We start from the raw sequence: 23954 nt of genomic DNA, 5'->3' as shown, positions 1-23954 counted from the left end.
CTAATTAATTGAATAATAACATGACAATTTTGGATTTTTCCATCTACCTTGAGATTGAAAAACTAATTAAAAGTTTTAGATACTCTTTTAAAGCTACTTATAATTTTTAACTTAGTAAGTATGTTATAAAATTGCATCAAGATCACTTTAAAGATCTTGTACAAAAGAAATCACAGGAAGTATGAGATATATTTGAAGACAATACATGCAAACTCAAGATTTTTTGAATTTTTTCAGGCCATTTTAAAATCTTAAGATTGTTTGAATTTTTTGTGCAAAATTCACTTATACTTAGGTTTTCTAAATATCATGTTGGTTTTTATGGCTTTTCTATCTAGATTTATGTCTTTTAACACAAAGTCCTTTTGTTTATGTATATTTTGTGGTATTCAAGCTTGATTAAGGCCATAGGGGGTAAGCCATGTTTTTTACAAGTTGATCTTAATTTATAGAGTTTTTAACAAGATTCAAGTTGCTTTTTACCGTTTAAAAAAATTCAAATTATATTTTGAGATATGACCGGTCAAAGTGGGCCACATAATAGGTTCCAAATGGGAAGGGAAAACTAAAAAAGCAAAAACAAGACTATTTTATTTAAAATCTATCTCGCCCTACATTTTTCAAGCAATCTTCTTCAAACTTTCAAAGTCTAATCTTTATACAATAACAAAAAAACGTTATTTGGACTTGAAAAAAATTTTAAGTAACAATATATTAATAAAAAAAGACTAATTTTTTTAATTTTGTCATGAATTTTTAATTTTTTAAATTATTATAATTTATAAGTACCTTTTTTTTTTATAATGTAAGGAAGGTTTTCTGTAAAATTGAATAAGATTGCCTAAAAAATGAAGGAGAAGATAGGTTTTTAGTAAATTTTAAAATTTCCAAGAAAATTGACCCTGAAAAATTGGGGTCCATATGTTTGTATCAAAAACTTTTTACAAAATATATAATTTGATATTGATGATAATGATATTTTTGAATTCTATAAAAACTAGCCTGTAGTTTGTACATATAAAAGCCAAAGTTAGTTTTTGTAAAAAAAAAGTGTTGGACCCCCATCTGGCCTTAATCACACTTAAAGTAGAACTACATTATCTTTTCACTACATTTTCAGTATCTTTTTAATACAATTAAGACCTTAAATTTAGTTCTTTACTAAAAATGGACTAAAAACTTGTACTTTAAAAAACCTAGAAGAAATTGAGAAAACCTAGAATTTTTTTAAAACCATTGTAACCCTGATACTCTGCATTAACTATATAAATACAAAAAATAAGAATGGCTTAGACTCGCTTTAAAGAAAGCCAACTTTGATGAAATATGATAACGAACATTTTAAAATTATTATTACTAATTTTCCACTTCCCTAGATGTTTGCAGTTTCTGAAAATTCACTGGAGTTTCCTAGATACAGGGTTGCCACTTTACCTGGAAAAACCTTGAAAAACCTGGAATTTTTAATAATTTTAACATTTTCAGTTGTAAAATTTTGATTTGACACAAATAATCTATCATATAACTAAGATTTTTTGTCATCATCAAAAAAAAACACATTTAAAGTAGCTTTACAGTATATTTTCAATATTTTTATACTATATAACACAGTTTCTTATCTTAAACTAAATATAGACCCGAAAATGTGTACTTTTAAAAACCTAAAAGAAATTTAGAAAACCTGGAAAAAAAAAAGAGTGGCAACCCTGTAGATAGAATTAAAAATCTTGTAGAAAGAATGGCTTGTCTAGAGATAACTTTTTTTGCTTAGTGCTGGAAATTGTTGTAAAAAAATATCAGATTTTTTTCTATATTTTATTTATTTTTTAGGGTTTAAGCTTAAAAAAATACGAGTTCTAGAAGTATAATAAATTTAGTTGAATAATTTATAACTTAAAATATTTTATTTCTTAAAGATTATGTTTATACCAAGTCCTTTTCTTATTTTGTCAGAAATCTGTTTGAAATGGTGTTAATTCTAGTGGTCCTTCTTTAACAACAAATTAGTTGTGTTAAACAAACAAAGCTCATAACCACAATGACATTTAAGTATATATAATAGCTCTCTATGGCATTAAAGGCTTGCATTTATTTTAAATTATATTTAAAATCTTTTACTGAATCAATTAAAAATTTCACAAAGGTTTTGTAATTTTGATTAAATCAAATTTTATCAAAGCTTGTATGTTGTTATTTATGCTAAATATTTATTAGAATTAGTTAACTTAAGTATTTTTAAAACCCTCAAAATAGTTTAACATAAGTATATGTAAGCTTTCCTTAATATTCTAATTTGCAGTCTTTTGTTACAGCTAGTTAGTGTACAAAAATACTTTAAAATGGAAGTACCACAAGTTGCAATAAAGACTGAAAACAGCTGTTCAACACTGATGCCAGAGGACAATGGTGTGAAACTTGACAAAAATGGGAAAGTCAAGGTGCCGCGTGTCAGATTGCACTGTAGTGATGGTGTCTATGAAGAGTATAGCACAGACGAAGAAGAAGAGACCCAGGATGAAATTGAAAAGAAAGCTTTGGAACAGCTGTACAAAACTGATACATCTTCAATGGCTTGGTTACCTTACCTGATGCACCGCTCTAAAATACTTGGCTGGAGGAGCTTGTTTGCATGTGATTTCTTTGGTGAGAAGCTTGCCTATTTCCTTGGCATTACCAGCCCAAAGTATGAAAGCATAATTGAAGACATTAAAGATGAACAGGAAGAAGAGAAAAAGTTGGCACAAGAGGAAAAAGATGCTGAAAATGAATATGTAATGCAGGTTTTAGAGGAAAAAAGAAATAGTGCTGCAATTATTACTACAAATTCAAATCCTAAAGAGGAAGTTGGTGTTGTGTAGAACTATACTATCCAAACTTCTTTGATTTACGCTTGACTATTATGACCAAAAACGTATTTCTAAATTGATACACAAAAGTTCAATTCAATTTAAACTAGTATGTATTTTTTGAATAGATAATAGTGTATTTTAAACATTGTGAGCAACTACCAATTTTACTTTGATTTTTTTCTTTTTTTCTATATTTCTTGTTGAAATAATTTACAGTAGAAAAAATTGATTGTAAAATGCCTTTTTTCTGCCAATTTTCTTCACATTTTTTTTAAGATTTTAAATGTATAAGCATTTGATTGTTTAATTAAAAAAAAGATGTGTTAAGAACCACTCAAAGATTTTTAATATAAAACCTACAGTGTAAATTTTTTTGTTTCAATTCTAATTAAGCAATGTTAAACCTTTATTCAAACAACTTTTTAGCTAGTTTTACTATAAACAAATAAGATAATAGTTAGTTTATTATGTTATTATGTATAAAAAAGAAATATAAGGATAGTAATTTCCAATTCCGATTTTTAATGATTACAAAAAATATTTATATTATTTATTTTGCAGATAATAAGTAAAAGTATGTCAGTAAAGGAAATTAATTCTGATGAAGATTTTAGTAGTGCAGTGCAGCAAGCTGCAGGCAAGATGATTCTAATTGATTTTTCAGCAACGTGGTGTGGTCCTTGCAAAGCTATAGCCCCGCTTCTTAATGAACTTGCTGCTAAGCACGCAGATCTAGTGTTCTTGAAAGTTGATGTTGACAAGTGCCCTCAGACAGCTAGAATTTACAACATTTCAGCCATGCCAACTTTTATTTTTGAAAAGGATGGCAAAGTTATTGAAACTTTCAAAGGAGCTAATCCAGCAACACTAAGAGAAAAGGTTGAATCAGTTAGCAATATGGCAGCTACTGCTGTTAATATTGGAGGAAGCGAGTTTGTGGATCTTGCACAGTTTATCACTGAGAAGTCTTGCTTGAATGAAGATGAAGAACATCCTTTTAAGTGGGTATTTGAGGATGATGAGCATTTGTATCTTGAGTCAGACTGTGATGAAGAGTTGCTTATGTCGTTCAGTTTCAGCCAGCAAGTTAAACTTCACTCCATCAAGATTAAAGCTCCTGATGATGGCACAGGTCCGAAAGAGTTGAAGCTGTATATCAATCAGCCCTCTAACATGGATTTTGATGGAGCAAGAGATGGTAAAGCGGTTCAAGAAATTACCCTCACCAAGGATGACATTTCTGGAGGTAATCCGGTGACATTGAAGTACGTCAAATTGCAAACTGTAAACAATGTTACGCTATTTGTCAAGTCCAATCAAGGAGATGAGGACACAACTAAAATTCAAAACATTGTTTTCTACGGCAAGACTGTCAGCACAACCAACATGAGCCAATTTCAGAGGGTTGCAGGGAAAGCAGGAGAATCGCATTAAAAAGCGCATTTTTGTGCATTACTACTTTTATACTTGAACTGGTGGTACTAATTTATAGCTATCTAGAACTTTATCATTTCTTCTAGTTAAATATGTAAACAAGATAATTTACTTTCTTAGTTATTTTAATAAAGTTTATTTGTTGTTGTTATTCCCTTTTTAATATTTTTTTGTATTTATTAAATTGATGGAAAATTAAAAAAAAAAACATAAATGTTTTGTTTTTATTTTGATGTTGCAATAAAATGTAATACTGGTATATATGTTAAAGCTAAATAAATGACTGCCTCATTTGAGTTTGTTAATGGAAAGCTACCAATTACCAGCGTGTGTGTCCATGAAAACTGTCTTTTTATAGGTTGGTAATTGTTATGAAAATCTCGATAATTTATTTGAAGCTCATCTTTGAGTTAAGAGCATTCACTGTAATTTAAAAAGATATATTTTATCTTAACTATATTTTGTGTAGTTGTTACAGGGTTGCCAAAAAACATGGAATTTGAGAAATTTTGAAAAAAAATTGGAGTTTTGAACCAAAATTATAAAAAACCTAAAAAAACATGGAATTTTATATGTTAAGAAGTAAAACTTCAATTTGACACAAAAAATTTACCATATAGATAAAAAGTTTTGTCATCATCAAAATATTTTTATAAAAAAAGACATTTAAAACTTTACAGTATCTTTTCAATGTTGTTATACTAACACAGTTTTGAACCCTAAACTTAATTATAAACTATAAATAGACCTAAAAACGTGTACTTTCAAAAACTTGGAAAAAATTAAAATCATCTGTAAGAAATTTCTCAAAAACCAGCGGCCACCCTGATAATAGTAACATGCCAACTTTAGTTTATGAGAGCAAGATTATTTGTAAGAGATATTAGAATATGTCAGGTGGTCACTAGTCATAGAAGTTTTTTCAGAATTTCAAAACCTATCCAATGTTTACTCAATTCGTAGCTGAACTGATATAGTTATTGTAGTAAATCTGACTTTCTTAGTAAATAAACTCACTTGATATTTTTTATATAAAAGGATGTACAGTAACCTTTTGCTTATTTACGCACATTGTGTCCTCAGAAAAAATGCGTAAAGATACGAAATATCGTAAAGATACGAGAGGTACCAAATATATTTACTATAATGGCTGTTTTTTGATACTGCTTCTAGTCAAAAGCAGACTGGGAACTTTCTCACTTTTAACAGTTTATTTACTTTATTTATAAATATAAAACTATAGAAATATTAAAAAAAAGGATTTAAATTTATACAAAATAATAATACTTGTAGAAAAGTTTATGATATGTTTTCTAAAAAAACAATTGAGATTTGTGTTAAGTGTAAGCTCTATATTTATTAAGTATCACTGCTACTACTTTTTGCTAGGAAGTTTCATTAGATTTCTTTTTTAGGTGTTTATTCATATATAGGGCAATAGTGCTGTATTATTTATTTGTGTTTTAAACTCTCATTATTTAACACAGTCGTATTTCTTTAAGAATTTTAATTTAATCTCTAATTGTTAACAAAATTTTCTGATATACTGAGGTATAACTAAATATTTATCAATTAGTCAAGGAACAAAGTTTAAAGACATAGAGAAGTGAGTTAGCATTTAAAAATATATACTAAATTAAAAATACACAATAAACCTAATTTGCGCAATATTAAAAAAATTCAACTTTTTTTTTTAAATTTTTTAGAATTCTAAAATGCGTAACTAAACGAGAGTGCGTAACGTCACGAGTGCGTAAATATACGAGAGGTTACTGTATTTATATCTAAAAAGTTAATTAAACTTTTGCATATAACATTTCTTTTGATTGTTCTCTAAAATTTTAAATGTTTCTTTTTATTAGAATTTAAAAAACTAAGGTTTGTTTTTTAATAAAATGTAATGTATTTAACTAATAGGTTTTGAAAGAGTATAAATACTTATAGTTTATGAGTGGTAAGCATGAGAAATTAAGACGTGTTAATTTAATAAAAGAATAAAATACAACTGTTGATTTACATTTCCGAGATATAAAGTATAAAGTAGTATTTGAATGTAAGTAATAGAAACTTACATTTAAATTTTCTTTATTATTTTAGTGGCATTTGTTAGTATTTTTCTAAGATATATAGTACTTTCATTATAAAAATTTTTTTACAAAATAATGTTTACGGATATTTATAACATTTCTTAAAGTACAAGTGAAGTTACTTAGTCAGTAGTTTTTCAATAATTTTTTTTAACCAATTCAGTCCTATGAAATATTTAATAGCATAAAAACTGCTTATGAACTGTAAGTTTAATGTATCATAAAATGATAACAAAATAACTTTTTAAAGGGGGGGGGGGGAATGACAATTTAAATTCAAGCTGCTCAAATTCTATTATTTCTAAGCTTATTTCAATTACCTTTTTTCGAAAACATTTTTTCGTTTTTGTTATTATTAAAATATTTTAAATTAGACTTGCATGATTTAAAAAAAAATTATTGAGATATTGATAAAAAATTTAAAATTTATTCATGTGGATAGTTTATTAACAACAGTTTTATATATATTTTTTTTACCTTCATACTCTTATTAGTTTTACCTAAACGAGTATTTATATACCTATAAATTTAACCAACTTTTTTATGTGGCCTAAAGAATCTTTTATAAGAATTCGAATTGTCATCTAATCTCTTTAAGTATTGTTTATTTGTGTCTTTTTCAGTTAGAAAATAATACTTTTGATTTAAGTTATGTCAATTTAAATTTTTAACAATTTTAGAAACTTAAAAAAAAAAGTTTTTTAAAAGTATGAATACTTGTTAGCGTTATCTAATGCTTGGTATTTACTTGAATAGCAGGGTTGCTAAAACCTGGAAAAACCAGGAGTTTGAAAATTCAGTTAAAAAAACCTGGAGTTTGAAAAATTGTGAAAAAAAAAACCTTGAGTTTTGAACAAAAGCCACTAAAAAAACCCTGAATTTTAGAATTTTTTCAACTTGTTAAGTAATGAAATTGCAGTTAGATACGTAAAATCTCATTAAAATAGATTTTTTCTTGTATCATTTAAATTTTTTATAATGAAACACATTTAGAGTAGTTTTACTGTAGCTTTTTAATATTGTTATACTATTTAAGACATTTTTGTTTAACTTAAATTTAATTTTTTCTTAAAATGGACCAAAAAAACTTTTTTTTTAACCTGGAAGAAATTCAGAATAGCTAGAAAGAATTTTCAAAAAAACTATACGCAACCCTGTAATAATTTTAATCAAATATTATTATTTTAGTTTCAGTTTATATTAAAAATGTATACTCTACAAACTATTCACAGTCTTAAAGGAAAAAATACTTGTTCTTGCTGTGCTTTCACATAACTGTATTAAACACGATTATATTTTTGTTGTTTTAAAAAGCTCAAGACATTTTATAGTTCATCAAAAAATTCAATAAAAGTTTCTTGTATTGTATATGGTTGTCTTTAAGCATCTTTACTGTAATATTATCTGTAAAATATTGTACTTTTGATGATTTAAATGAAAATCATATTTAAAACAGTTATTTTTAGGTTTTGGGAGGCACTTAAAAGTATGGATTTATGAAAATGATGGTTACGTTTCTACAAAACCTATATATAAAACTGAAGTCTTCAAGTCATCTTCTATTCATAATATAAAAGTTAGCTATATAGTGTTTAATTTTAAAAGTTAAGAACTTACTTTTTTAGTGTAACTTGCTTAAAATTTTTCGAAACTGTGAATGTTGTATATATGACTAGTAACTTATTTAACTAGAGGTGTATAAACATTTCTAGTATAATATAAAATGGTTACCTAAGTAGATGTGAGTAAAACTTGTTAACTTTTATAAACATAGATTACACGTTTTTGTTTACTCTAGATTCTTAAAGATATGTATGATGAAGACATAGTTTTGTGTACAGGAGCCAAAAATTTTGCTGGTTTCTTTTTAGGAAATGGAAAAAGTAAGGTTATTTATTGTTTGGTTTAATTTTCAATTGTTCTTGAATTTTTGTTGAAAAAAATGTAGTTTAAAAAAGTTTTGTTGTTTTTCAAGTTCCTAGTTAATAAAAGTGAATTAGTTTTACATTTCTTCCTCGCTTATCCGGCTATGCTGGGCAAGCTTTTTTTGTAAATAAGGCTGGATTAGCCTTTAACCGGTTAAAAACAAAATATCTTTTTTGTTTTAATAATCTACCCCATTAATATTATGCAATGCATATAAGAAAACGTATTTTTATTTATCTGTCAATTTGTTTTTCCTTTCTTCAACTAATCAAAGAACTAAAACAGACAAAAAATAAACCAAGCAAAACTTTGTAATATTAAGAATTAATTTAACGAAAACAAATTATATCGTAAACAGTTTAACTTATATCAGAACTCTTTCTGAAAAAAAGAAAGAATGTAGATTTTTCTGACATAACTTTCTTGTCTCTTAGCATAAAACTCACTGAATCGGATAAGTTGTTAAAGACTTTCTGATGTGGTTTCTGATGTTTTAATTCATCCGGTTGGTTGTGTACTAATGCTAAGATATTTTCCGACAACATTGTTAAATACAACTTGGTTTCATCGCAATTAAAAAATTTGATGTTTGAAGTAGCCCTTTGTTTAATCTTCTTATATTTGTATTGCGCGAAAAATATAAATTATAATTTTTTATATTTAAATAACTAACACATTACTATAAACTGCTTGGTTAGTTATTGAATCAAATTAGATATATATGTTTATATAAGTAAAGCATTGATTCAAGCTCAATTAAATAAATCTACTTCTCAACAAAAACCGGCCGGATAAGTGAGGAAGCTTTATACTATGTCTATTTTGTTTTAATTTATGTTGCAATAATAAATGGAAAACAGGTAGCTCATTCATGTCTCTCATAACTTCTCACACATGTACAGATTGGATCCTTGATATTGATTACTGCATTAAAAAGTAAGTGTACAATGTACAAGTTACTATAAAATAAGTACCTACTCTAACCTACCGCGTAACTTCGCACCAGTAAAAGACTAGATTAGTTCTAAATTTTAATAAAAATCTTAAATTTTTACATTGAAGATTTTATGTAAAATTACTAAAAAAGTTTTAAGGGTGTTTTAAATTCAAAAGAACTGCAACTTTTTTATTGAACTATTTTTTATGTAAAAATTTATTTAAAAAAATTGTACATGTATTTTTTACTAGTTTATGTGTAATTATTAATAGATCCATTTTAAAACTTAATTTAACTATTAATTTTAATAGTAAGTTTGTGTTAAGTAGAGCTATATACAAAACAAGTAGGCATATCGAACATCAGTTTAATGCTTAAGTTTTCCATCTTGTTTGCATATTTGCTTTTTTGACCTTCAATGTACGTAGTTACGCTGCAGATAACTGTATATAATTGAGTTTTTAAAAGTACTATTATAAATAACATGTTAGTATAAAAAAAGTTACCTGTTAAATATTTATTAAGTTATCATGAATACAACTTAATAAAAAAATATAATTCGCTGAAAATTTAAAACCAAGGATAAAAACATTGTAAAATGATGTTCTTTTTAAACCATAACTAAAGTTTAAATAGAAAAAGTATAGAAAATTTAGTATTTTGTTGATACAATAACTTTCAACTTATCAAGTTTATTAAAATAAAACTAATGTTTAATTTATTGTTTTTAATAATTATTTTATTTTCAATGATAATACAAGCTGTTATTTTACAGTGGGAATCATTATATAGTATTAGTGCTAGCCCACAATTCTATTGTACTTTTCAACACATCGTGTCAGTCTATTGAAGAAGAAATACATTGCTCTGAAAAGTGCATTTTATATTCAGCGAAAATTATCAACAGCTCGTCAAGGTATTTATATTAGTTTTTAAAAATGTTTGAAACTTATTGTATGTTTTTTGACACTAAAACTATTATAAGAACATTAACTAATAGTTTTTCAATTTTTTTTTTCAGTATATGTATTGTACAGAAAGTTTGTTAGATTTATTTTGTTTTTCTAAAACATTTATTTTATAAATTAAGAGTATAGGTTTCCAATTAGTAAATTATTGTTTATTTGACCAAAGTATTATGTATTTAGTCTTTTATTTATAAGAAAAGATGAATAAGTGTTCTCATACGTTGAAAATTAAAAAATATCAAATTAGATGGAATGATATACATATTTGCGGAGGTACGGTTTTCAATCAGGTAGTTGTTTGGAAACCTTCACATATCGACCAATCAAGAGTTGCTCCACTTGACTATATAGCAGGTCACAACGGTGTGATATTTGCTATTGAATACCAGTCTCAAACACAAGTTTGTATTAACGAATACTTTTATAGTTTTAATTTTTTTTAAACTTATATGTTAAAATAATTAGAAATTTTTAAACAAAACTTAAGTTATATTACAAAACTTTTAAGTATCTTTTTATTTGTATATTACTTATAATACTATGTATATACACTTTAGTAAAACTTTTATTTTGTTTTAAAAAAAGTTTCTTTAGAATTTTGTTTTTAATTCTAAGATACTTTTTTTAACCGGTATCATTACAAAATAAATTTTGTGACGCAAAAAGAACTAAAAAACTGCAGTTCATAACAAGTAATGATAACTAAAAATATCTTAAAAATATAAATAAAATAAAAAAGTTTGATATTTTTTATAGATATTGTTTAGTGCGTCAGACGATAGAAGCATTCGAGCGATAAGATGTAGCTTATGTAGTAAATACAGCAGAGATGAAAGTCTTAAAACTTGTGCTGTTTATGGACATGAAGGCAGAATATGGGCAATAAAGTCTTATTATCAAGGTTAGAACATAAGTTTTTATTTATAAAAAATGCAGTTTTACACTAATTGTTAGCTTTACAATTTACTTATTCCATTTTAACTGATGGCTTGTGCAGTCTTTTTTTTTTTTAATGTTTTGATCTTAAACTATGTTTTTTTACTATCAATGCATTTAAACCTTCATATTCGTACGTATTTTTATTGAACTAGACATTGAAAACAATTTTTTACTGAGCGTTGCTGAGGATGGCTTCTGTTTAGTTTGGAAGATTATCAGTATTGAAGGAAAAAACATTGAAATGTCAATTAGCAAGCGACTTAGTTTCGGTTCAAATAATCTCAGCTTAGCTGTAAATTCAAAGGGTATGAGTTAGATTTTTAGATACATAATTCATCTTACGATTAAAGCAAAGTTTCTAGCCATTTTTTTAATGTATTATGATATTAAATTTTAGAATTATTGCCTTGCATTTTCAAAAAAAAAAAACATAGCGTTTTGTGATGCGTACGGTTAATAACATACATTTATTTTATATTACTTTTGATAAATTCTGATGTAAGTTTTTTTTTTCTAGGACTAGTTAAAATTTCTACCATTTGCTTTTTTGTTTGAACTATAAGTTTTATAATTTTGTTTTTTAAATAATTAGTTTATAATTTAAATATTTTAATTGGTTTTAACTAATTTAATAGATTAACTGTAGGATTTTTTTCTTTTTTAAGTTTATAAAAAGTGTTAATGCTAAATAAAGTTACTATAATAAGTTAATCAAATAATTTATAGGAATATTTGGGGTTGGAAATATTGATGGTAGCGTCAGAATAATGCAGATTGATCAGCATTCAACTAAGCACCAAATAACTCAAGCTCCACAAATTTGTATTGATTCAGTTAATGCTGGTATGTTTTATTAAGTACTTTTTTTGTATTTATTTTTCTATTTACTAAAACAGTTTTTTATTTTACTGGTATAGAAAAAAATCATAAATTTTTAAAGTCATAAATTGACAAAACCAATCAATTTTTTTATCTAATAATAGTTTATAGTACACAAATATACTCTCTTTACTTTCAATTTATTGTTGTTTTATTTTTATAAATGAGGATTAAGCTACTTGGTCTTTGTTTATGCTTTTATGTTTATTAGAAACAAAATAGTTTATATTTGTTTAGTTTGTTGCTTAAATGTTTTTGTTTCGTATTGTTCATAAAGATTAAGATATTTAAAAGATTTTAGAACTAATTCTATTTATGTTTTTAAAGTAAAATATATGAAATTGTAGAAAAGTTTTTCGTTTTGTTTAACTACTAATTGAAACTTAATTAATGAAAAACTTTACATTTTAAAGTTAATTATAATTTTCACAAAGTTTTTCAATACAAATTTTATATTCTTAAGTTATAAATGATATTAAAATTACATTTTAAATTAAAGAATTTTTAATTATGTACTTAAAAATTTACAGTTCTACAATTTAAAAGAACCTTAATAAAAATATCTTATAGAGTTTTCAATGCAAACAAGAGTTAAAGCAATAATATTTTTTATTAAAGTCTAAATATTTTTGTTTTATGTTTAGATATCCCAATCACCAAGTTAAAAAAAAATAACTTAATTAGAATATAATTTTAACTTCACTCATCACTTGATAAGAATATAATGTTTACATTGAAAACGTTTTTGAAAATAAAATTTGAAAATGAATAGTTTTTCTTTAATAATTGTAAGTGGAAAATGTTTTAAATTAAAACTCTTTAGTTTTCCTGAAATAGGTTATAAAGTTAAATAAAATAAGATTTTTTTAGTTAAGTTTTAAAATGAGTATTACATCAATAGTAATAATAAAAGCTGTATGTAGCTTTTTTTTCTTTTAGTCAATTTTCAAAGTTAACATTGCTTAACCAAAAATGCATTTATTAAAGTGAGCTAAAAGTTGAGATGCATTTTAACGTAGCTTATTTTAATTGTGAAGTAACTGTTGAAAATTTTTACAATTTTGTGCTTGTAATAGCTATGAAAACTTTAAATCCCACTCGAATGCTTTATATAAAAACTTATAGTTAAAACAAATTTTTACCTAAAAACAAAACAAGCTAAATTATAATATTAAGATTGGATTTGTGGCAAAGTTTAAATTTTAGTCAAGTTTCAAAATAAAAGAACAACACAAACAATAATAAAAATTTGTATGTAGCTTTCTATATTCTTCTAGTTGATTTTCAAAGTAAATATTGCTTAAATAAAAATGTAGTTAATAGTAATAAGTGAGCTTAAGTTAAGATGCATTTTGAACAAGCTAATTTTTATTGTGACTTGACTATTGAAAATTTAAGTAATTTTATGCTTGTAATAGTTACAAAATATTGAAATATTGCTTAAATGATTTTTATAAAAAAAAACTTTTAGTTTCAAGAAAATAATAGTTACACAAAAATTTATTAAAAGCATGCATAAAACCTGTATTATGGGCAACTTAAGTTTTGAAGTGGAGTTTTCGGAAGTGCGGGCAGGATTAAAGGGCTCGTACCGATTTAGGTTGTCCCATATTAGGTTTCTAATATGCAAGTATTGCAAATGCTTTGTGGGTTTTTGGCTTTGCCAATATGGTGGATAATTTCCCAATAATTTGTAATTTCTAAATAAACTTTCCCAATAATTTCTTAATATGGTGGAAAGCATATAATAAGAATATTTATTTATGTTAATTACGAGATTTATAGTTGGTTAATAGATTTATGAAATCAAAAAAAGAACGTAAAGTAATCTTTTTAAAATATTTAAAATTGTTTCTACATTTGTACCCCTATAAGTCATGTATAGAAAGTATTTTCGAAAATAGATTATGCTTTTAGCTTTAAAGAATTCAGTATTTTATGACTTAAAATTACTTTTTTTATTGTAGGTTTACAACTGTACAGTAGTAAAATTAAAAAACGTCTCAGTTTATTATACTTCTATATCTAAGAAATTAATAAAATTAAAAATAAGTCTCGATTTTTTGAAAAGTAACCATAGCAGTCTCAAATTTACTGTTTTTTTCTAAGATTGCATCTAAACTTGTAATACAATAGCATCAAAATGACCAATCAATTACTTTACACAGGATCGATAAAAACAGTTCATTTGTTAAAAGGGTCGAGAGTGTTGTGCCACACGGATACCGGGTTGTTGTGCATGCACGTCGATGAAGAGTGGAAATATTTGTGCCAATTCCATTCATACTCCTCATACTCGTGCATGAAAGTTTCCCCTTGCAATTTAGTTGTGGCTATCGGCAACATCAAAGGTGGTCTATATTGTCATTTTTTGATTAATTTCAACTTGTAATGTGAACAATGAGGAACATTAGATATCGTAGTTATTGAAAAGTTACTTTTAATTGTAGTGTTTATACTCTGAAGTAAACATACTTATTTTGTAGTAACTTTTATGCTATAAAAACTATAGACTAAAATAACAAAAAGTATTAAATATGTAATTTATGACAACAATAATGATAAAAAAGAATATTAAAGTTTTTTAAGTAATATTTACAATAAAGATTAAGTACAACTTTAATAGCCTAGAGTTCGGTAGAAATATTTTTTACCTAAAATAAAAAGTTTTCTACACCTAAAAATTATGTACTTAATTCTAAAAAAATGTCTTCGTTTTATGGAAGTCATATAGGTTCAGAAAATTAGTTTAGTAAAGCAAAGTTTAAGTATACTATTTTAATTTAAAAAATGAAGTTGTTTTTATTAAAAGCATAAGTACATCTCGCATATTAACAATAAAAACAACGTAACGAACATAAAAGAAAGTAGGCAAACATTTTTTGTCTCGCTTTTAATGTACTAAACTATAAAGCTGAAACTTAAAGCTTTAATGAGGGCTGAAAAAAAAAACTTATTGTATAGTTTTTCGTATTCACTCAACAACATTTTACAATCTTTTTTCTGTATGTTTTTTATAAAAAGTTCAAAAATAGTTCTATTTTACCAATAAAGCTTTTAAAAAATATAATTTTGTATAGTTGCATAAATTACTTTAATTCAACATTTTAATGATTTTATTAAATATTAAATAATTTATGATATCATTAGTTGAACGCATAAATACTTATGTAAAAAACACGTCATAATGATTTTTGTAAGCAAGTATTAAGTTTATTTATTGTATTTGATCACTGTTATACTTAATCATTTGATTAATATTGTGTTTAAAATTAAAAAAAAAAATTAAATAAATAAATTAAAGAAAATTGACATTAAAAACTTACAAAAAGTTATTAAAGTTTTATTAAATCATAAACTGGTTTTATACTTTTGACTTTTTGTTTAAAGCAATAGGGGGTCAAAACACTTATTTTTACAAAAAATAATTTTGGCTTTTATATGAAAGCTTTAAATACAAACTACAAGCCAGTTTTTATAGAATTCAAAAATATCATTTCAGTTTTGAGATATTTTGTTTTTTGTAAAAAGTTTCCGATACAAACGTATGGACCGCAAATTTTTCGGGGTCAATTTTCTCGGAAATTTTTAATTTCACTAAAAATCTATCTCCTCCTTCATTTTTCAATCAATCTTCTTCAAATTTTCAGGAAATGTTCCTTACAATGTAAGAAAAAAACGTTAACTATAAATTTTAATAATTTAAAAAAATTATCTCAAAAAAAAACTTTTTTTTTTTAAATTCCAAAGTAACGTTTTTGTTATTGTATAAAGATTAGACTGTGAAGGTTTGAAGAAGATTGCTTGGAAAATGTAGGAGAAGATAGATTTTAAATAAAATAGTCTTTTTTCGCTGTTTTAGTTTTCCATTCCCATAGGGAACCTTTTATGCGGCCCGATTTTGACTGGTCATATCTCAAAAAATAGTTTGAATTTTTTGAAACGATAAAAAGAATCTTGAAGCTTAGAAAAAAATCTATAAAATAAGATCAACTTGTAAAAAATGGCTAAACCACCCTATGGCCTTAATTTATCAAAATGCAATGTGTAAAGTAATTTTTAAATTAGTGTATGATTAAATTTTTTTAGTTAAGTTAAGTTTAGTTAGTCTTTTCAAAGTAATTTATAAAATCACAATTAAGGGAATAGGGAAAGGGGGTACTTCTTGATTTTTACAAGTTGATCTTATTTTATGGAGTTTTATCTGAGCTAACAGACATATTTAATCGCTTGAAAAAATTCAAAGTAATATTTGAGATATAAGCGATCAAAGTCGGTGACCTAATAAGGTTCCTAATGGAAGGCGCAAACCAAAAACGCGAAAAAAAGACTATTTCATTGCATCTTCTCTTTTATTTTTTATCAATCTTCTTCAAATTTTTACAGATAGTCTATTATTAAATTTTAAAAGATTGTAAGCAGATTTTTTTTTGAAGAAATAAGATTTTACTTAAAAAAACCACTTTTTTTTTTGTTGTTCTTATCTAAAATTTTTATTTTTTAATATTTTCAAAATCGCAACATTCAGAGTGTTCTAAACTATAAAGGAATGTTTCCTGAAAGTTTGATTTCTGTAGCTCAAAAAATGAAGGAGAAGATATATTTTTAGTAATTTATCAAGTTTCTGAGAAAATTGACTTCGAAAAATTTGCGGTCCATACGTTTGTATCGGAAACTTTTGACAAAAATTACAATATCTCAAAGGTTAAATAAGATTTTTCAATTCTATAAAAACTGGCTTGTAGTTTGCACTTAAAGCTTTCATATAAAAGCCAATGTTATTTTTATAAAAAAATAGGACCCCTTTTCCCTACGCCCTTAATTGTTATCATAATTATTTTTTTGATCAAGGAATACTTTATATGTTAAACATACATACTTAATTTAATAAAATTTGTTTGTTTGAAAGTTTTTGTAAGCCATTACGAATATCCTAATGCTAAACAACCATTGTTTACCTTTACTTATCTTCTTTCTCACATTATTTTCTAGATTTGATGAAGAAAATTTGACTTTTAAAACAATAAGTTATTATCATCAACATTTATTACTTACATATACGAAAAAAATAATTAGATTGAATTAAATTAAGCTCAAAAGCTAAAGTATTTAATTGCATAATTTTAAAATTGCATGATTGAAAAGCATTTAAATAACTATGCCTAAAAAGTTGGTAGTATTAACTTATTTGAAAAATATATTTGTTCGAAATTTTTTGGTTAGACTATTACAATTAATGAAAATAGATCTTAGTCTAAAGAATAATTTGATAGCATTGAATAAAGCATAGTTTTTAGTTTTATTTTGATTTATAAAAAAACTAATAATTTTTCAGGAAACATTATACTAATAAGACTTACATCTGACTACAAAGTTGAAACAACAAAAGAATTTGAAGTTTTTTGTGGCAAAGTTTTTGCTTTAACTTGGAGTTCAGATGAACATTTATTTGCTTCAGGTATCAAAACTAACTTAAAACTCAATTATTCTCATATAACTTTTTTTTATCTTTTAAACTAAAAACTATATACTAAAATCAATATGTGACTGTTAGAATGTATTTAAAGCTTAACATTACCAAATATTAGATTCATTTAAACTTAACTTGTTGTAATAATTTTTTAATAACTCTTTTTGTGACTTATTGTTTAAAAGTGCATATAAAATAATCGAAAAGCCATATATAGCCGAAACGATTTGTATTTAAAAAAAGAAATTAAGTAAACATATTTTTATGTAAACCTTACGAAGTAGTCTAATCTAAGAGATAATAAATAATGACGGTTTTGTAGGTCCACGAGGTGAAGTTAAGCAAATTGAAGTGAAAACTAACAGCATTATGTGCAACTACCAACTACCTAACACTAATATATGGCACACATGTTCGTTATTATTATCCCCTGATCGATTGTTAATTGGTGATAGAAGAGGTTCTCTACACTTGTTTTCAATTCAAAAATGTTAGTCAATTTAACTGTTTTTGATAAATTTAGTAAGATTTTCATAAACTATTTGTTTATTTATACTTTAAAAGTTTTTCAAAAGATAACGTTTATTGATTGTGTATTGAGCTTTATGACTAAAGAATTTGCTTAGCTAGACATATTTTTTATAAAATTAAAGCTATTGTAAGCAAAATTGTTAAACAGCAAACAAACCATTGACCACCTTGAGATGCATTCATGGAAAAAATGGAGTAACTTCCTTGAACAAATTTGATAGTGAAGTCATAATATCTACTGGAAGAGACGGAACTTGGAAAATTATAAAAGTTAATGGCTGTCAGTCAATGCAAATTCTACTAAGTAATAGAGCAGCACAGGTTTAAATCAATTAACAACCTTAACTGACTAAAGTATTGTTTATTTTAGGTAAAACTATTATAGAAAGAATTAATTTAAAATTTTATGTTATTTGTAGAAAAAAAGTTTAAACAAATTTTTTTTTGCAAAGCTGTTTCTATGAATTAAACTTTATATTTTTTTTTTAACGTTGTTCTAGATAAATGAATTTTATATATATATATATATATATATATATAATTTATTGAAATGACAATTTTAAAAATTTAAGTATTTTTAAAGTCGTCATTTCAATAAATTATTTAAAAACCCTTCAAGTGGGCTCAGTAGAAGGTGTTCAAGTTTGAATATTAACCTTATTTTGTATATACATATATATATATATATAATTTATTCAAATGGCGATTTTAAAAATTCTGGAACATATGTTTCACAAAGCTTTAATTTTTCATAAAGCTTTGATCATCAGCCAGTTATATTCAAAATAAAAGGTATTTTGAATTTAACTGGCTGATGATCAAAGCTTTATGAAAAATTAAAGCTTAGTGAAACATATGTTCCAGAATTTTTAAAATCGCCATTTTAATAAATTATTTAAAAGCCCTTCAAGTGGGCTCAGTTGAAAGTGTTTACGTTTAAACATTAACCTTATTTTATATATATATATATATTGATGTTATTTTTTTGTTTGTTTGTTTTTAAGTCTCACTTAAACAGGGAATGGACTGGATCGATAACTTTCACCATATTGGGTCAGTAGAGCATGGTGACTTGTACATGTATGGTTTCCATGCCAACAAGTTTGTTGTGTGGAGCTCTAAGTCAGGTGACTGTTTGTTCACGCTTGAGTGCGGAGGAGGTCACAGAAGTTGGTCGTTTGACTATTTGGCGGGAAAGCTTGCCTATTTAAAAGCAGGAGTGTTGAACTTAGTAAAGGTCTGGTAATTAGAATTACTTATAATTACAGATCTCAGGTTTAATGATATTAGTATAAAACAATTATAGGTTCCAAAATTAAGAACATTTTCTCAAAATTTTAGCATACATTTTGCTGTTGTTCACATTTTATTAATTGACGTTAGATTCAGTCACTTTAAGCAACAAATTTATAACTATTGTTTTGAATGTAGGTTCCGAAATGTTCATTACGAAATAATACAGTATCAAGTTGTCTTCACTCGCAACAAATTCAATCATGCTGCATTCTGAATTGTAATGAGGACATGATACTATTTGCCACAACCAGCGATGACACCAAAATTAAAATTTCTGCATGTGGAATCAAAGACGATCTATCAGTTAGTTTGTATACTTTTAGGATATAAGTTTTTGATACTTTATTATAATAATCTTGGCTAGAATAACACAGAAAAAATGTTTTGCGGGCCAGAATTTACAATAAAGTTTTAGCAGACCACGTAATTTTAAAAAAGTTGTACTAAATTTTATTTTTCAATATTTGAAAGTAAAACTACAATCAAATAATCATTTAACAAGAACTTTTGCACTAAAAACTAAATTAAGAACATATTTATATATATTTAAGCTTTTATTTTTAACATATACAAGATTTTTTCGAACTAAAAATATATGGTGGGCAAGAGATGGCTATCCGTACGTTATCAACTTGTATACTAGGTGTTTCTATTTATTGTTGTTATAATAAAAAAAATTATATGTAGCCACATGTATTTAACTGTTTGATCAACTACAATTGACTAATAAATCTTAAGTTAATTATAAAGAGTTTTTCTGACTTTTACATGTAGAAATGAAGTTTTGTTATTTGTAATTATATTTGTATCTATTACAGTTTAGAATTGTAAATAAAAGTATATAATGTTGTATTTAAATGAAGTACCTTTTTACGGCGTTGAAAACTTTCTAGTTCTACTAGCATTTCATAGTATGAGTAAACAATAAATATAGCTATTTCTACAACTTTTGATAAACTTTTTTATTTATTCTGCCATTAACAACATTGAAAAAAATTGTTCTGTTAGCTTTGTTTATTTTTTTTTAAATATTAAAGTTCCGTATATATTCTTATTTAAGGTGCGTTGTAATTTTAAAACACCATATAAGTTTAAATAAAAATACTTTTATAAAATTATTTTCTAAGTTTAAAAGAAACTTATTGAAGTAAATTTTTATGCATTGAAAGTATTTTATCTAACAATTGCTTGCAGGAAATGAGAGTCGTTCGCACTCTTGACGACCACAACTCCAATGTTAGGTGCGTCAGATGCCTTAAACATGATGGCGTCATCACCATGGTAACTTGTGGAAGTAAATCAACCGTGACTGTTTATCAGATAAATGATAAAGACTATGTGGTTTGTTTGAAGTGGTTGATAACTTATACACAGGGCTGCCATAAAACCTAAAATAAAGTATAATATACTTTTTTTTTCTATTTTCTATAGTTTTGTATATTATAAAAACATTTAAAGAAGCATTACAATACTATACTTTCTAATTTTTAATATTAAAATAGATTTTATATTTAAAAAAGTTGGTTAAAAACTTTGTTTTTAAATCTTATTTACACGGTAGTTATTTTACATATGATTTAAGAGTGTTTGACTTTAAAATATCTTGTTTTAATCTAGTACTAATTAATCATAAGTTCTAGTAAAACATTATACCTTAAATTTTTGTTAACTACTAAATTTAATTTCAAAGTTAAAAACATAGAAACTCTTCTTAAACATTAATAATTTTTTTTTTGTTCTGTTAAAAGTATCTTACAGTACATACTCAAAGCTTTTGAATAAAAGACAAGGCTATTTTTGTAAAATAAACATTGGACCCTCTTTGCCCTTAATTTTAACGTATAAGTAAAAATGTATGTATATATACGTTTAAAGCAGTGTTTAATTATTTACGTTAAAAATTACTAATTTGACCGAAGTTTTAAACAATCAGGGAACATCTATAAGGAAATTATGTCAGTACAAAGAAAAGCAAGTTAACAAAAATTGTGCCGACGTTAGATTTATGGCGCTAGATTTTATTTACCATAAAAGTTAGTTTGTAAGAAACTTTTGTTCTGTAAATTATTCTTTGATATTTTTTTAGTTTTTTTTTATTAGCTTAAAATTTTTTACACTTGTTTGCTTTTTTTGCCATTTTTTATAAGAAATGTAAAATTAAAGTAAAGTTAAAAGTATTTTGTAAAGCTTTAATTCTAAGTATCTTTAGGGTAAGTAAAACAACTACTACAAAAAACTTAATTTGTATAAAAGGTTAGTTGAATTAAAGTCATATACACTGAACACGTTTTTAAGAGTGTATTTTTCCTGTAGTCAAACATTCTGTAAAAGTTATATTTTCTATTGCTGAGCAATACATGTACTATTTATTATAGATCAATCAAGTGAATACACAGTAGCAGTTGCTCGATCAGATGGAAAAATTGAAATATTTGCAGTTAATTCTGTTCATAATTGCAATTCAACTGGAAACACTCATCAAATATGTTCTTTAGGTATTATTTTATTTGTTAAAAATGTGAAAATTCAAACTACAGAGAGTTGCACAATGAGAAGGAACCAATATAATTTTTTGTCAATAAAATTGAAACGGCCAGCAGTTTGAAAAATGCTTAAGTTTTGTTTGATATAAGAAAGGTTAACTTCGGTTTCAGTATGTACAGAACAATAATAATTAAAATGCTTTATAGTAAGACCCAATATAAAGATATAATTTATAAATATAAAGATACTTCACTAGTTAATTGTAATAATATTTTAATAAAATATAACTAATTTAATCCTTTATAAATGTTATTTTTATATCATAAAAATATTTGTTTTTAAAGTGTATTTAAATTTATTTTTAAGAATGCAGCTACTATAAGTAACTATTCAAAATAGTTTAGTATCTTGCTTAATGTAAGTATTAACAAATTTATTAGATTGTTGAAGTTGTATTTCTCTTAAACTTGGCTTTTAATCGTTGATTTTAGCTATTTTTAAAGAATACTAACAAAATATAAAGTTAAAAGTAAGCATTTCTTTAGTTCACTGTTTATTAGGAAGAGTAAAACCCTTTATAAAAATATAAGTCATGCTAGCTATACCTAACTATATAAATATCCATCACAAGTTCTTTTTAGATATTCTTTTTCAGCAAAGTATAAATCGAACAAAAATAACAGGTAGAAGCGAGCAGTACAACAACTGCTTCCTCACAGTTCGTATCCATGACAACGTGATTTATGGGGGAAGCACAAACGGAAGCGTTTACATGTTCGACACGCATGATTGCAGTTTGGTGAGAATAATTCCCCACATGCATCAGAGCGGCATTAACTCGTTGTTGCTATGCCAACGAGAAAACGGGGGGACTCTGTTGGTAACTGGGGGAGATGACAACTGCGTTTCGTCGCTGCTGTTGAGTGGAGGTTGTGATGAAGTCATCAAGAAAGAAACTCAACGTCATTCGGGTCAAGTGACGTCACTGTGCTGGTTGGAAAACAGAAACGCAATTTTGTCGGCTTCCGTCGATCAGAGAGTTGTCGTTTCTAAACACGCGGCTAGTCGTCACCAAAGTGATCTCACAATTGTGACGTCAGTGAGCGACGTTTCTTGCGCTGATGTCATGACAGTTAGCGATAATGTCATGATTGCTATGGCGGGTTGCGGCATTGAAATTTTTAAATTATGATGTCACATTAATTTTAATATTTTAAATTAAGTTTATCAATCTTTAGGTGCTTTTTTTGCTTAAGTTTTTAAAACTATTTAAAGTTTTACTTGTGATAGAGTTGATTTTTAGGTAATTTTGTTTGTGAGATAGATTTATTTATAATTAGATCGAAGTTTATATTAAAAGCAATTTTTACTATAATTATGTTTTGTGTAACTATTGAAATTAAAACTAATCAAATAATTTTAATTCGTTCGTCATCTACTATTTTTATCTAGTATTTAACTATATTTTACAAAGTATTTAGTTATAGTTTTTCTGTTAGTAATGACTATTACAAAGTATATTAGAACTAAGCATGTTTCAAGTAGTTCTCTGAAAACTACAATTAAAGCAAAAATCGTTTTAGCCATGTTAATCGATGCTTTTGTTTTTATTAGATTTATAATTAATTAATTTTGACGACGAAGTTAGGTAAGGCTCTTTGAAATGTTCATCTTTAAAGAAAATTGGTTATTAGCGGTTCTCTAATTCTTAAATTTGTACACTTTAGACAATTTAAGAAAATTACTGTGCACACCAAACTTTTAAGTAAGTACATTTCTCAGAAAAATATTATATCTAATGGTAAATTACTAATCTAAATGAACTTTTAAGATCTGTCAATACAAAAGTCTTTTGGTTGTGACTTACTAATGAGTCCTAACAAGGACTTTCGTCTACCGAAGGCTTGTGTTCTGATAATCGATTTGGTATGATCAAACCTTTGTTAGACTTGTCTCACGGTATACAAAAGTCCAGGCTTCGGGTAGTAGAATTCAAGCGATGTTTACGTTGATTGTATCAATGAAAACGAGTTGAGATATAAAATTTGTTCAAAAAAGGAGACGGATTCTAGCTCTTCTACAATTTTCAGCTAAACATTCATTATTCTCTTTATAAATCAATGAAATAGACTTAAAAATTGCAAATAAGTAAAA

At 25.7% G+C, this 23954-nt stretch overlaps 3 protein-coding genes across 4 annotated transcripts; all 3 read left to right on the top strand.

Moving 5' to 3' along the window:
* The first annotated feature begins 2316 nt into the window (after nt 1–2316).
* LOC145829368 (protein FAM177A1-like) lies at nt 2317–3250 on the top strand. Its single transcript, XM_082937138.1, has one exon. It carries the CDS (start codon nt 2340–2342, stop codon nt 2856–2858), a length of 519 nt encoding a protein of 172 aa, XP_082793264.1. The 5' UTR covers nt 2317–2339; the 3' UTR covers nt 2859–3250.
* Nucleotides 3251–3414: 164 nt separating this feature from the next.
* Nucleotides 3415–4553, top strand: LOC145849538 (thioredoxin-like protein 1). The gene has a single exon (XM_082954479.1). It carries the CDS (start codon nt 3426–3428, stop codon nt 4281–4283), a length of 858 nt encoding a protein of 285 aa, XP_082810605.1. The 5' UTR covers nt 3415–3425; the 3' UTR covers nt 4284–4553.
* LOC145849537 (tRNA (34-2'-O)-methyltransferase regulator WDR6-like) lies at nt 4552–23071 on the top strand. 2 transcript variants are annotated; one of them, XM_082954477.1, is made up of 19 exons: nt 4552–4641; nt 7837–7946; nt 8169–8253; nt 9157–9232; nt 10009–10149; nt 10449–10602; nt 10958–11102; nt 11293–11445; nt 11867–11983; nt 14188–14370; nt 17355–17477; nt 17812–17979; nt 18169–18341; nt 19039–19257; nt 19452–19619; nt 20511–20657; nt 21250–21349; nt 21692–21811; nt 22484–23071. In XM_082954477.1, exons 1-19 carry the CDS (start codon nt 4563–4565, stop codon nt 22990–22992), a joined length of 2970 nt encoding a protein of 989 aa, XP_082810603.1. In that variant the 5' UTR covers nt 4552–4562; the 3' UTR covers nt 22993–23071. The 2 variants fall into 2 exon arrangements, with proteins under 2 accessions (XP_082810603.1, XP_082810604.1); XM_082954478.1 differs by lacking the exon at nt 4552–4641 and having other exon boundaries at nt 7905–7946; nt 8169–8258.
* The last annotated feature ends 883 nt before the right edge of the window (nt 23072–23954 follow it).

The sequence above is a fragment of the Thalia democratica genome, chromosome 2 (assembly GCF_965202585.1).
Source record: "Thalia democratica chromosome 2, ktThaDemo2.hap1.1, whole genome shotgun sequence".
NCBI classification, from domain to species: Eukaryota; Metazoa; Chordata; class Thaliacea; order Salpida; family Salpidae; genus Thalia; species Thalia democratica.
The sequence above is the reverse complement of the archived record's forward strand: the minus strand, read 5'-3'. Positions and strand labels throughout refer to the sequence as shown.